Here is a 14,261-nt window from a genome sequence, read left to right on the forward strand (position 1 = left end):
TCACAAACTGTGAGATCATGACCTGAGCTGAAATCAGGATTTAGATGCTTAACCAACTGAGCCACCCAGACACCCTGAGCATGTAACTCTTGATCTCAAGGTCATGAGTTCAAGTCTCGTGTTGGACATAGAGCCTACTTAAAAAAAAAATGAGGTTGTGTGTTTTTTTTATTACGGAGGGGTTTTTGTTTTGTTTTGTTTTGTTTTTTTATTACTCAGTTTTGGAAGTTCTTTATATTTTCTGGATACAAGTCCTTTATCATTTTTCTCCAGTTTGTGCCTTGTCTTTTCATTCACTTAGTGTCTTTTAAAGAGCAGAGATTTTCAATTTTTTAACTGAATTGAATTGAATTGAATTTTAGAGAGAGAGAGAGAGCAAGCACAAATATGGGCGGGTGCAGAGGGAGAGCGAGAAAGAAAGAGGGAGGGAGGGAGAGAGAGAGAGAGAGAGAGAGAATCTCAAGCAGGCTCTACACTCAGCATGGAGCCCAGGGCGGGGCTTGATCCCACAACCCTGGGATCATGACCTGAGCCAAAACCAAGATTCTGATGCTCAACTGACTGAGCCACCCAGGTGCCCTAAAGAGCAGAGATTTTTAATTTCAAAGAAGTCCAATTTATCAATTTGTTCCTTCATGGCTCACATTTTTGGTTATCATATATAGGAAATCTTTGCTTACCTCAGGATCATAATGGTTTTATGTTTTCCTCTAGAAATTTTAGCTTTCACACTTAGATATATAATCTCTCTCTCTCTCTTTTAAAGATTTTATTTTTAAGCAATCTCTACACTCAACGCAGGACTCAAAATTATAACCCTGAGATCTGCAGACTCTACCAACTGAGCCAGCCAGGCGCCCCTATAATCTCTTTTGAGATATATTTTTTATATATATGGCAAGAGATATAGATCAAAGTTCCCTTTTTTGCTCCTGGATGTCTAATTGTTCTAATATTAATTGTTGAATAGGTTATCCTTTCTCTACTGAATTGACTTTATATATACACACACACCTATTTCTGGACCCTATTTTATTCCATTCATCTATTTGTCTATCTTTATGCCAATGTCATCATGCCTTGATTATGGCAGTTTTATAAGTCTTTTTTTTTTTTTTTTAACGTTTATTTATTTTTGAGACAGAGAGAGACAGAGCATGAATGGGGGAGGGTCAGAGAGAGGGAGACACAGAATCTGAAACAGGCTCCGGGCTCTGAGCTGTCAGCACAGGGGCCCGATGCGGGGCTCGAACTCACGGACCGCGAGATCGTGACCTGAGCCGAAGTCGGCGCTCAACCGACTGAGCCACCCAGGCGCCCCAGTTTTATAAGTCTTTAAGTCGCATTCCTCCATCTGTATTATTTTACAAAATTGTTTTGGCCATTCTAGGTCCTTTGCATTTCCATGAACTTAGAATCAGCCTAAAATTTTTATTTTAAAAAATGCCTGCTGGGGATTTGATTGGGATTACATTAAATCTATACATCAAATTGGGGAGAACTGACACCTTAATAATTTTGAGTCTTCTAACCCCTGAGAACAATATCTCTCTTCATTCACTTTTCTTTAATTTCTCTCAGCAATGCTTTGTGGTTTCAATGCATGAGTCTTTCACATCTTTCATCAGATTTATCTCTAAGAATTGTGTATCTTTTATGGTGTTGTAAATGGTATTATTTCTTAAATTTCATTTCTGGTTGTTCATTGTTAGGATATAAAAATAATTTTTTTGCCTGTTGATTTTTTTTATCCTGCAACACTGTTAAACTCACGTATTAGGCAAAGTAATGTTTTTGTGGATCTTCTGTATACTCGATCATATGGTTTGCAAATAATGACAGTTTTACTTCTCCCTCTTCTTTTTTAAATTTTTTTTAACGTTTATTTATTTTTGAGACAGAGAGAGACAGAGCATGAACGGGGGAGGGGCAGAGAGAGAGGGAGACACAGAATCAGAAGCAGACTCCAGGCTCTGAGCCATCAGCCCAGAGCCCAACGCGGGGCTCGAACCCGCGGACCGTGAGATCGTGACCTGAGCTGAAGTCGGACGCTTAACCGACTGAGCCACCCAGACGCCCCTACTTCTCCCTCTTCTTGCCTTACAGGGCTGGCTAGCACTTCCAGGGCAATGTTGAGTAGAAGCAGAGAAGGGACATTATTTTCTTTAAGATTTTATTTTTTAAGTAATCTCTACACCAGACATGAGGCTTGAACCCACAACCCTGAGATCAAGAGTTGCATGTTCCACCAACTGAGCCAGCCAGGCACCCTGAGAAAGGACATTATTGTCTTGTTCCTGATTTTAGAGGGAAAGCACTCAGTCTTTCTCTGTTAATAATGGTGTTAGTTGTAGATTCTTCATAGATATCCTATATCACGTTGAGGAAGTTCCCTTCTATTCCAGGTTTGCTTAGGTTTTTTTATTTATTTTTTATTTTTTAATTTTTTTAATTTTTTTTTTAATGTTTATTTATTTTTGAGACAGAGAGAGACAGAGCATGAACGGGGGAGGGTCAGAGAGAGGGGGACACAGAATCTGAAACAGGCTCCAGGCTCTGAGCTGTCAGCACAGAGTCCGATGTGGGGCTCGAACTCACAGACCGCGAGATCATGACCTGAGCCGAAGTCGGCCGCTTAACCGACTGAGCCACCCAGGCACCCCAGCTTAGGTTTTTTTAAAATCGGTAACAAATGCTTCATGTTGCCAAATGTTTCTTTCTACATGACATGATCATATGGTCTTTATTTTTTAGATTGTTAATATGGTAAATTACTTTCATATATTTTCAAACATTAAGCCAAACATGATATTCCTGGAATAAACTCTACTTGGTCATGCTGTATCATCTTTTTTATATACTGTGGGATTAGATTTGTTCAATTTTGTTTAGAATTTTTGAATCTATGCTCATAGGAGATGTTTGTCTGTAGTTTTCTTATAATGTCTTCATCAGGTTTTGATAGTAGAGTAATACTTGCTTCATAGAAAGAAGTATTTCTTCCTTTTCAATTTTCCTTAAGAGTTTATGTACACGGTATTTATTTCTTCCTTAAATGTTTGGTGGGATTCAGCAATGAACTTATCTGGACCTAGAATTTTCTTTTTCTTTCTTTCTTTCTTTCTTTCTTTCTTTCCTTCTTTCTTTTAGAGAGAGGGTGCAAATGAGCAAGGGGCAGCAAGAGAAGGAAAGAGATAAAATCCCATGAGGGGCAGAGAGAAAGAGAGAGAGAAAGAGAGAGAGAGAAGCAGGGCTCACCCAAAGCAGGGTTCAACCAAAGTGGGGCTCGAGCTCACCTGATGCAGGGCTCAAACTCACGAACTGTGAGATCATGACCTGAGCTGAAGTCAGATGCTTAACCAACTGAACCACCCAGGTTACCCAGGACCTGAAATTTTCTTTGTGGGAAGTATTAAACTACGAATTCAACTAAAAGAAAAACAAACAAACAAACAAACAAAAAAACAGATATAGGACTACTGAGGTTATCTATTTCTTCTTGAGTAAGCCTTAGTAGTTTGTGTCTTTTAAGAAATTTGTCTGTTTTATCTAAACTGTAAAGTTTATTACTATAAAGCTATTCACAATATCCCCTTATTATCCTTGTAACATCTTTAGAATGTGTAGTGAGGTCATTGATCTCATTCCTGATATTGTTAATCTGTGTTTTCTCTCTTTTTCTTTTTCTGATCAGCCTGACTAGACATTTTTAAGTTTTTAATAAAATCAGCTTTTGGTTTCATTGATTTTATCTCTTCTTTTTCCTGTCTTATGTCCCATTGATTTCCACTCTGATCTTTATTATTTTCTTTCTTCTACTTTGAGTTTAATTTGTTCTTCTTACTATATCTTCTTAAGGTAGAAGCTGAGGTCATTGATTGAAGACCATATTGTTTTCTTTTTTTTTTTTTTTTTTTAAGATTTAAAGTTTACTTATTTATTTTGAGAGAGAGAAAGTGTGTGTGTGTGTGTGTGTGTGTGTGCGCGTGCACTGGAGGGGCCGGGAGAGAGGAGAAAGAATCTCAAGCAAGCCCTGCATTGTCTGCACAGAACCTGACACAGGGCTAAATCCCACAAACCATGAGATCATGACCTGAGCCAAAATCAAGTCGGACACTCAACCGACTGAGCTACCCAGGTGCCCCAACTTTACTTATTTTCTAATATAGTCACTTAGTACTATAAAGTTTCCCCTAAGTGCTACTTGAATGGCTTCATACAAATTTTGATATGTTGTGTTTCATTTTTAGTCAGTTAAAAACACTCTCTAATATCCTTTTGATTTTTTCTTTGATCTATGGGTTATTTATAAATGTGCTACTTTGTTTCAATACTTGGAGATTTTCCAGAAAGCTTTCCGTTATTAATTTCTAACTTATTTCAGTATAATCAGAGAACATAAATTTATTATATGAATCATTTTAAATTTATTGAAAATAGTCTTATGGTCCAGAATATGTTATATCTTGATATATGTTCCATGTGCTTTTGGAAAGAATATTTATTCTGCTATTGTTGGGTGCACTGTTCTCCAAACGTCAAGTAGATCAAGTTGGTTGATGGTATTATTCAAATCTTTTAATATATTTTCTAATTTTCTGTCTACTTGTTCTATCAATTACTGAAAGCGATGCATTGAAATCTCAGATTATAATTGTGGATTTGTCTATTTCTCTTTATAATTCTATCAGTTTTTGCTTCATGTATCTTGAAATTCTATTAGCGGGTACATAAATGTTTAGAATTGTTATATCCTTCTGACGAATTGACCCTTTTATCATTATGAAATGACTTTCTTTATCCCTGAGATTACTCTTTGCCCTGAAGTTTTCTTTATTTGATATTAATGCAGCCACTCTAATATTCTTTTAATTTGTGTTGACATGGTATATCTTTTCCCATCTTTTTATTTTTAGTCAATTTATGTCTTTACGTATGAAGTATGTTTATTATAGGCAGTAACTAGTTGGGTCTTCCTTTTTTAAAAAAAAATTTTTTGGGGGCGCCTGGTGGCTCAGTCGGTTGAGTGTCTGACTTCAGCTCAGGTCACGATCTCACGGTTTGTGAGTTTGAGGCCTGTGTCGGGCTCTGTGCTGACAGCTCAGGGCCTGGAACCTGCTTTAGATTCTGTGTCTCCCTCTCTCTCTGCTCCTCCCCTGCTCACACTCTCTCTCAAAAATAAATAAACATTTTTTTAAATTTTTTAAAATATTTATTTATTTTTGAGAGAGAGACAGAATGTGAGCAGGGAGCAGGCAGAGAGAGAGAGGGAAACACAGAATCTGAAGCAGGTCTCAGGCCCTGAGTTGTCAGCACAGAGCCCAACGCGGGGCTTGAACTCACAAACCGTGAGATCATGACCTGAGCTGAAGTCAGCTGCTTAATCGACTGAGCCACCCAGGTGGCCCCCACCAAAAAATTTTTTTTTTTAATTTTTTTAAGTAAACTCTACCCTCAACATAAGGCTTGAACTCACGGCCCTGCAATCAAGAGTTGCATGTTCTAGTGACTGAACCAGCCAGGTGTTCCTGTGTCTTCCTTTTTTATCCAATCTAACAACTTCTGCTTTTTTGTTGGAGTATTTAGATCATTTACATTTAGTAGCCATCTTGTTATTTGTTTTCTATTCGTCACACCTTTTCTCTTTTCTTTTTCCTCTTTTTTTTTTTTAACCTCCTTTTGGATTAATTTGATATTTCTATGGTTTCATTTTGTCTCCTTTGCCAACTTATTATAGATATGTAATTCTTTGTTGTGTATTTTAGTGGCTGTTTTAGAGTTTATGGTATACAGCTTTAACTTAGCACAACTCCCTTCAGGTGATATTATGCTTCTTCACATGTAGTATAAGACTTTTTTTTTTTTAATTTTATTTTTTTAACCTTTATTTATTTTTGAGACAGAGGCAGACAGAGCATGAATGGGGGAGGGTCAGAGAGAGGGAGACACAGAATCTGAAACAGGCTCCAGGCTCTGAGCTGTCAGCACAGAGCCCGACGCAGAGCTCGAACTCACAGACTGTAAGATCATGACCTGAGCCGAAGTCGGCCGCTTAACCGACTGAGCCACCCAGGTGCCCCAAGACTCTTATAACAGTATACTTCCAATTTTCGTCTCCTATTTGTGCTATTGTTACCATACATTTGACTTTTATAAACCTCCTCATATATTGTTATTATCTTTCCTTAAATTATCTTTCAAAGAGCCTTAAAAAACAAGAAAAATATCTTTTTTATTTTTATATTTGCCTATGTTGTTACCATTTCCAGAGTTATTTGTTCCTTTGTATAGATCCAGATTTCTACTGGGTACCATTTTTCTTCTGCCAGAAGGACTTCCTTTAACATTTCTTGTAGTGCAGGTCTGCTGATGATTAATCCTTTCAGCTTTTTTTATGTCTGAAAAAGATTATTTCACTTTCATTTTTAAAAATTTAAATAATTTAAAAATTTTAAGTTATAGTGAAATACACATAACATAAAATTTGCCATCATAACCATTTGCTAAAAGTTTATTTATTTAGAGGTTCCTGGGTGGCTCAATCAGTTGAGCATCCAACTTCAGCTTCGGTCATCATCCCATGGTTCATGGGTTCGAGACCCACATCAGGCTCACTGCTGTCAGTCAGAGCCCACTTCGGGTCCTCTGTTCTCCTCTCTCCTCCCCCACTCAAGCTCTCTCTCTCTCTCTCTCTCTCTCTCTCTCAAAAGTAAAAAAACATTTTTGAAATGTTTATTTATTTATCTTGATAGAGAAAGAAGTGCACGCACACAAGTGGGGGGGGGGGGCAGGCAGTTAGAGAGGGAGAGAAAGAGAATCCCAAGCAGGGTCCACACCATCACCACAGAGACTGATGTGGGGCTTGAACTCATGAACTGTGAGATCATGACCTGAGCTGAAATCAAGAGTCAAATGTTAAACCAACTGAGCCACCCAGGCACCTCCCATCATAACCATTTTTAAGTGCCGAGTTTAATAATGTTAAGTACATTCACATTGTTGTACAACAGATCTCCAGCACTCTTTTTATCTTGCAAAAGGGAAACTCTATAACCATTAAACAACAGCTCCTCGGCCTCTCCCCTCACCCCCTGGCAACCAACATTCTGTTTTCTGTCTCTATGAATTGACTACTCTAGCTATCTCGTGTAAATGGAATAAAAAAGCCTTTGTCTTTTTTTTGAGTGGTTAATTTCACTTAGTATACCATCCTCAAGGTTCATCCATGTTGTAGCATGGATCAAAATTTTCTTCCTTTTTAAGGCTGAGTAATATCCCACTGTATGTGTATACATGTTGTTTATCCAGCTCTCTTCCCCCCACGCCCCAACAGAGCATTCAGTTCCTAATGCAGGAGTGTCCCTAAGACAGAAGCATATAATTGTCCTCACTCACGGTTCCAAAGCCGTGGCTCAGAGATTTTGGCTGGGACAGGAGAGAAGTAAGCCATAAAACAGATTGTTCACAATCTCTTCCCAAAGGAACTGGATTCATTTCCAATAGAGCATAGAGAAGTTCAAACCTAAAGACATTCTTTAAAACAGTGAAGGTTGGGGGCACCTGGGTGGCTCAGTCGGTTAAGCGTCCGACTTCAGCTCAGGTCATGATCTCACAGTCTGTGGGTTCGAGCCCTGTGTCGGGCTCTGTGCTGACAGCTCAGAGCCTGGAGACTGCTTTGGATTCTGTGTCTCCCTCTCTCTCTGCCACTCCCTGCTCTCTCTCTCTCTCTCAAAAGTAAACATTAAAAAAACAAAAAAAACAATTAAAAAAAAAAACAGTGAAGGTTGTGGCAAAAGGCAATTGATAGGAGATGTGTAGCTCCAATGAAGATAGAGGCTAAACTTTAGGCCAGCTAGTTTTCAGGAGAGAACCAGAAGAAGAAATAACTAGGAGGGGACACCTGGGTGGCTCAGTTGGTTAAACGTCCGATGTTTGATTTCAGCTCAGGTCATTATCTCAGTTCATGAGATAAGCCCTGCATTGGGCTCCGGGCTCTGTGCTGACAGCTGGAGCCTGCTTAGGACTCTCTCTGCCCCTCCCCCTTCACCGTGCAAGCATGCGTGTGTGTGTGTGTGTGTGTGTGTGTGTGTGTGTGAGAGAGAGAGAGAGAGAGAGACAGAGAGAGAGAGCAGGCTCTCTCTCGCTCTCAAAATAAATGAATAAACTTTAAAAAATAAAACAAGCAACCCAATTAGAAAAAAAAAAAGAAAGAAAGAACTAAGAGAAACCCTCCTAGGGTCAGAAAAAATATCAAACACCAGCTTCTTTTTCCACTCCCCCCCCCCCCCCACACACACACCCTCAAACACTGACTTCTGAAACTATTCCTTCAGAGGAGCCCAAATTTTATTGGATTAGTCTGTAGAGCAATTTATGCCCTAGGGCATTATTGAAAACAATAGAGCAATCAGCCAGAGATTAGTGAATTTTAACAACTAAGGCATGGCTGGAGAAAGAGGAAAGACAGCACTTCCAAAACCATTGTCATCCTAGAGTGACTGTGGGCATACCCTAAGCTGCACCTCCCTGACAAACAATATCAGAAGCTTCACACTGTGGGATATTGGGGTACAGGGGAGAATATAGTTTACCAAAGTAATCCAGCCAGTCACTAAACAAGTAAACAAGCAAATAACAAGCCTAGAGGAGGGTTGGGGCATCCCATTACCCAGAGTTGCTACAGTATATTGTCTACAATGTCCACTTTCCACCATGTCTTACATCGCACACAAAAATAAACTCAAAATGGATGAAAGACCTAAATGTGAGACAGGAAACCATCAAAACCCAAGAGAAGAAAACAGGCAACCACCTCTTTGACCTCAGCCGCAGCAATTTCTTGCTCAACACGTCTCTGAAGGCAAGGGAAGTAAAAGCAAAAGTGAACTATTGGGACCTTGTTAATATAAACAACTTCTGCACTGCAAAGAAACAACAAAACTAGGGGCGCCTGGGTGGCTCAGTCAGTTAAGCGTCTGACTTTGGCTCAGGTCATGATCTCGCGGTCCGTGAGTTCGAGCCCCAAGTCGGGCTCTGTGCTGACAGCTCGGAGCCTGGAGCCTGCTTCCGATTCTGTGTCTCCCTCTCTCTCTGACCCTCCCCGTTCATGCTCTCTCTCTGCCTCAAAAATAAATAAAACGTTAAAAAAATTAAAAAAAAAAAAAAGAAACAACAAAACTATAAGGCAGCCAACGGAATGAGAGAAAATAATTTGCAAATGATCTATCGTACAAAGGGTTAGTATCCAAAATCTATAAAGAATTTACCAAACTCGCCTGTGACCCACCGGCTCGGCGTTCGGAGCAGCTGTCGCCATGTTGTCGGTGGTCACCCGTTCGGGCCTGTTCGCGCCCGTCCTATGGGCCACGTCCCGCGGGGTGGCGAGCACGTTGCGGCCTCTGGTTCAGGCTTCGGTGCCCGCCACCCTGGAGCCGCCAGTGCCGGACGTGAAGCGGCCCTTCCTGTGCCAGGAGTCGCCTCCGTGGGCCTCAATGTCCCTGCTTCTGTCCGTTATCCCCACACAGACATCAGAGTGCCTGACTTGTCTGACTATCGACGCACTGAAGTGTTAGATGGTACAAAGTCTTCAAAAGAGAGCAGTGAGGCTAGAAAAGGTTTCTCCTATTTGATAACCGCAACAACGAGTATAGGTGTCACATACGCTGTCAAGAATGTCGTCTCCCAGTTTGTTTCCAGCATGAGTGCTTCTGCTCACATGTTGGCCGTGTCGAAAATCGAAATCAAGCTCTCCGATATTCCAGAAGGCAAGAACATGGCTTCCCAATGGAGAGGAAAACGGATGTTTGTGCGTCATAGAACCAGGAAGGAAATTGAGCAGGAAGCCGCAGTTGAAGTGTCCCAGTTGGGGGACCCACAGCATGATTTAGATCGAGTAAAGAAAAACCTGAACGGGTTATCCTGATAGGTGTTTGCGTTCATCTTGGTTGTGTACCCATTGCAAATGCAGGAGATTTTGGTGGTTATTACTGCCCTTGCCATGGGTCACACTATGATGCTTCTGGCGGGATCAGGAAGGGGCCTGCACCTCTCAGTCTTGAAGTTCCCTCATATGGGTTCACCAGTGATGACATGGTGATTGTTGGTTAGAGATCTGGACTCAAGTCCAAGGCTCCTTTCAGTCGTCTTGTCACCTCAGAAGACCTATGAGCAAGCCTTCTATACTTAAGTGAGTTGATTTGAAATATTTAAGAATTGCTAATAGTGTATTTGCAAACATTAACGTGAAGTAAATTGGGGCGCCTGGGTGGCTCAGTCGGTTAAGCTTCCGACTTCGGCTCAGGTCACAATGGTTCATGGGTTTTAGTCCCTCATGAGGCTTGCTGTTGTCAGCGCAGAGCCCGCTTCAGATCCTCTGTCCCCTCTCTCTCCGCCCCTCCCCCACTTGTGCTCTCAAAACAAAATTTAAAAAAAAGAAGAAAGAAAGCCTCCCCTGATTTTCATTCTGGATTAGATCTTTTTTTTTTTTTAAGTTTATTTTAATTGCAGTTAATTAACACAGGGTGTTATATTTGTTTCTGGTGTACAATAGAGTGATCTGGATTAGATCTTGCTACATGTTGAGGACGTTGGACCACCTCCTCCGTGGCATTTATCACAACGCATCGTAAGTTTTCCTTAAAAACATCGAAAACATTTTATTCACATTTTGTTTTGTTTTTGTCTAGCTTCCTCACTAGAATGTTTACCTGTGCCAAGCTCAGTATCCAGCACATAGTTAATGCTCAGTACGTGTTTGCTGAGTGAATGCTGAATGACTAAAATGGGCCAGAGGAACAGGACAGGAGGCAGAAAGGGAAGTCAGGCAGTTTTTATGGTGACCGTGGGACAGCGTTAAAGGCTAAGCCCAAGGCTGGGGTAGCAGGGACAAAGAACCAAGGGGATTTACAAAGACAAGCCTTGAAATCTGCAAAACAGTCTTAAACCAAGGGAAGACACCTGTGTGGCTTGGGGCCTTCCTTTTGAATGATGCAGGAGAGTACCCCTCTGGAAGCTGTTCTGTGGGCAGGGACAATGGGAGGTTTGCTCGGCGGGGGCAGGGAAGGATCAGCGCAGTTCTCCACCAGCCAGCACAAAGCTTCTCCCACCCTACCTGGGAAACCACTGGGGCCTGGAGTGCAGCAAGAGGTTCGTGTACCAAGGACTAAACTCTGGAGACACACGGAGTTGGGAGGATAGTGGGGAATAAGGTACAAGAATATTTGGGATGAACTTGAAAAACATTATGCTAGAGTTGCCTGCGTGGCTCAGTCGGCTAAGAGTCCGACTTCGGCTCAAGCCACGATCTCACGGTTCGTGAGTTTGAGCCCTGCGTCAGGCTCTGTGCTGACAACTCCAAGCTCGGAGCCTGGAGCCTGCTTTGGATTCTGTCTCTGTCTCTCTGCCCCTCCCCCACTTGCACACTGTCTTTCTCTCTCAAATATAAACATTTAAAAAACTAATTAAAGGGGGTGGCTCAGTCGGCTGGGTGTCTGACTTCAGCTCAGGTCATGATCTCGTGGTTTGTGAGTTTGAGCCCCGCATGGGGCTCTGTGGCTGACAGCTCGGAGCCTGGAGCCTGCTTCAGATTCTGTGTCTCTCCCTCTCTCCACCCCTCCCATCCTCATGCTCTGTTTCTCTGTCTCTCAATAATAAATAAACATTAAAAAAAAATAAAATGTTAAAAATAATTAATTAATTAATTTTAAAAAAGAAGCAAAATATGCTACATGAAATAAGGCGGGCACAAAAGTGTATGATTGCACTTCTATGAGGTGCCTGGAGTAGTCATAATTCACAGAGACAGAAAGTAGATTGGTGGTTAGCAGGGGCTGGGGGTAGGGGAATGGGGAGTTAGCATTTTCTAGGTACAAGACTTTTTCTTGGGGGATATATAAAAGTCTGAAGATGGATGGTGGTGATGGTCGCACAACAATGTGAATGTACTTAATGGCATTGAACTGCACACCTGCAAAGGGCCAAAGTGGTAAAAATTATGTTATGTATATTTCACTACAATAGAACAATTGCACTGACCAAACAAACAAAAACAAAAAAAATCAGGGGTCATTCCAGGCCCCCATTCAAGGAGCCATGCCAGTTTTCTGACTTCACAGAAACAAATATCCCAGAGCTGCCTTCATCATCATTCCAGATACAGGAGCCTCCTAATTCCCACAAGCCTGGCACTGACAGGAGCATGCTTTTTGCCCCCTTAAAGCATAGCTGCCTCTGAAACAGCAGAGCTGTGAGCTATCCCAGGGGTATCCTGGGCCAACGACGCCCTCAATTCCCAGTGACTTGGTCGCCTATAGCTAGTCACATCAGAGCAGGGGCCAGACGCCCATGTCCCTTGACCTCTGGCCCACTGCCTATCCATATACCAATCTTACTCTTAGCTCTCTTCCATTTACATCCGGGGGCTCAAGGAATTTGTCTAGGGTTACCTCTACCACCGTATCATTTATCTCCATTTTTTTCCCCTGCAGCAGGTGCTGTGATAAAACATGTATAAAACGAACAACAAGACGGTCTCCCTCGTGGTGGGCATCTTCTCTCTCCTTAACACCATCCAGTTCCTCATCTTTGAGTTGAACCACATTACGTACTTTGGCTACGAGGACAAAGTCAGTATCTACATGGACACAAACTCTGAGCTGGTGTCTTGGGTCATGATCCACAAGAGGGGCATCAACGTCATCTCATCCACCATCACCCTCGTGTTCAGCGTGTTGCTTCTCTATTGCATCCGCGTGAACAACTACGTGGGGCTGCTGTGCTATGCCCTGTGGATCATCACGTATGAGCTCATCAGTGTCTCCGTGACCGTGATCATCAACGGCATCATCAAAGATGAGTTCAAGGAGGTGACGTACCTCTACCTGATCTTCCAAATCTCCCGTATGCTTCTGCACTTCTTCTCTCTGCCTTTTGTCACCAAGTATACCTACGTCCTTTACAAGGACCCCAAGATTTCAGTTAAAATAGGCCGCCACAGGCACTCCTCCATCAGTACTGTCGATTCGTGGCGGCCTGTCGGGCTGAGAACCTTGTACCGCAAGTTAAACTGAACTGTGCCAGGAAGGAGAGAAATAAATAAACAGTGCTCCCCAGCGATAGCTCCCCTTTTCCCTGCTTGCCTTCTGTTGCTTCTGCTTACCTTTTCAGGGTCCTTGAGTTTTATGCACCTAAGAGTATTCTTGGGGGAGGGACGTTTGCATGGATCAATTATTGTGCATGTGTGTATTTGTGACTTGTTTTAGCCTTTAATTATATTCTGCCTTTGTTCTTACTTAGCCGTCTCAGTATATGCCATTACTTCTCATGGTCCCCTCCTCCCTGCGTGTCCCTAGTTTCTAATTTTTCTCTTGCAGATTGTCTCACCCATGCCTGGTTCTGCTGAGGTTTTTTTTTGTTTTTTTGTTTTGTTTTGTTTTGAGTAGTGCTTATCCTGTAGAACTTTCTGTGCCGATGGAAATGTTCTATATCTGTGCTGTCCACTAGTCACAAAATTACTAAACACTGGGAACGTGGCTATTTCAACCCAGGGATCAATTAAAATTTTTTTTCCCATTTTAAGTAATTTCAACTTCAATAGCCACACGTGGCTGGCGCCTGGCTACCATACTGGAGAGCACAATAATCTGGACCCTCATTTTGCTCCTGCATATAATCGTAGAAAGAATCCCTTTCTAGCTTCATGCATCACTCTGCTTTTCTCTTACTTTTCAGAAAGAAATTCCTCGTGTTGGGCCATACATGGCAAGAAGAATCCTCATTTTTAAAAGCTCCAGGATTTTTTCATTTTAAGCACTATTGACATTTTGGACAGGATAATTCTATCCTGTAGGGGCTGTTCTATGCATTGGTGGATGTTTAGCATCTGTGACCTCTACCCATTAGATGCCAGGAGCATCCCCCCATCCTTGTGACAACCAAAAATATCTCTAGACATTGACAAATGTTCCCTGGGGAGCAAAATCGCCCCCCGTTGAGAACCACTATTTTATTTTATATTTTTTTCAAGTTTATCTTTTTTGGTAATCTCTACAGCTAACATGGGGCTTGAACCCGAAACCCCAAGATCAAGAGTCCCACACTCTTCTAACTGAGCCAGCCAGGTGTCCTGAGAACCACTGTTTTACCATACACCCCAGCGTTGAGAGCTGCTATGTCACTACTATTAACTCTCTTTTACTGAGAGCCCTTTACATTCACTGCCTGGTGTACCTTTAACGCTAACGCTCCCATTTTATGGTTTGATG

The 14,261-nt window shown here is 41.8% G+C and overlaps 1 protein-coding gene and 1 pseudogene across 1 annotated transcript in view; both read left to right on the forward strand.

Moving 5' to 3' along the window:
- Positions 1 to 13,115, forward strand: part of TMEM217B (transmembrane protein 217B) — a 39,567-nt gene extending 26,452 nt beyond the window's left edge. Inside the window, exon 2 of the mRNA XM_019456982.2 lies at positions 12,486 to 13,115. Within this exon, the coding sequence (XP_019312527.1) occupies positions 12,504 to 13,067 (564 nt within the window). The 5' untranslated portion in view covers positions 12,486 to 12,503 and the 3' untranslated portion in view covers positions 13,068 to 13,115. The remainder of the gene's footprint in view (positions 1 to 12,485) is intronic.
- Positions 8,967 to 10,227, forward strand: LOC109271543 (cytochrome b-c1 complex subunit Rieske, mitochondrial-like; annotated as a pseudogene).
- Positions 13,116 to 14,261: the final 1,146 nt, after the last annotated feature.

This window comes from Panthera pardus, unplaced genomic scaffold (genome assembly GCF_024362965.1).
Source record: "Panthera pardus isolate Hobbes unplaced genomic scaffold, ASM2436296v1 HiC_scaffold_17, whole genome shotgun sequence".
In the NCBI taxonomy this organism is placed as follows: Eukaryota; Metazoa; Chordata; class Mammalia; order Carnivora; family Felidae; genus Panthera; species Panthera pardus.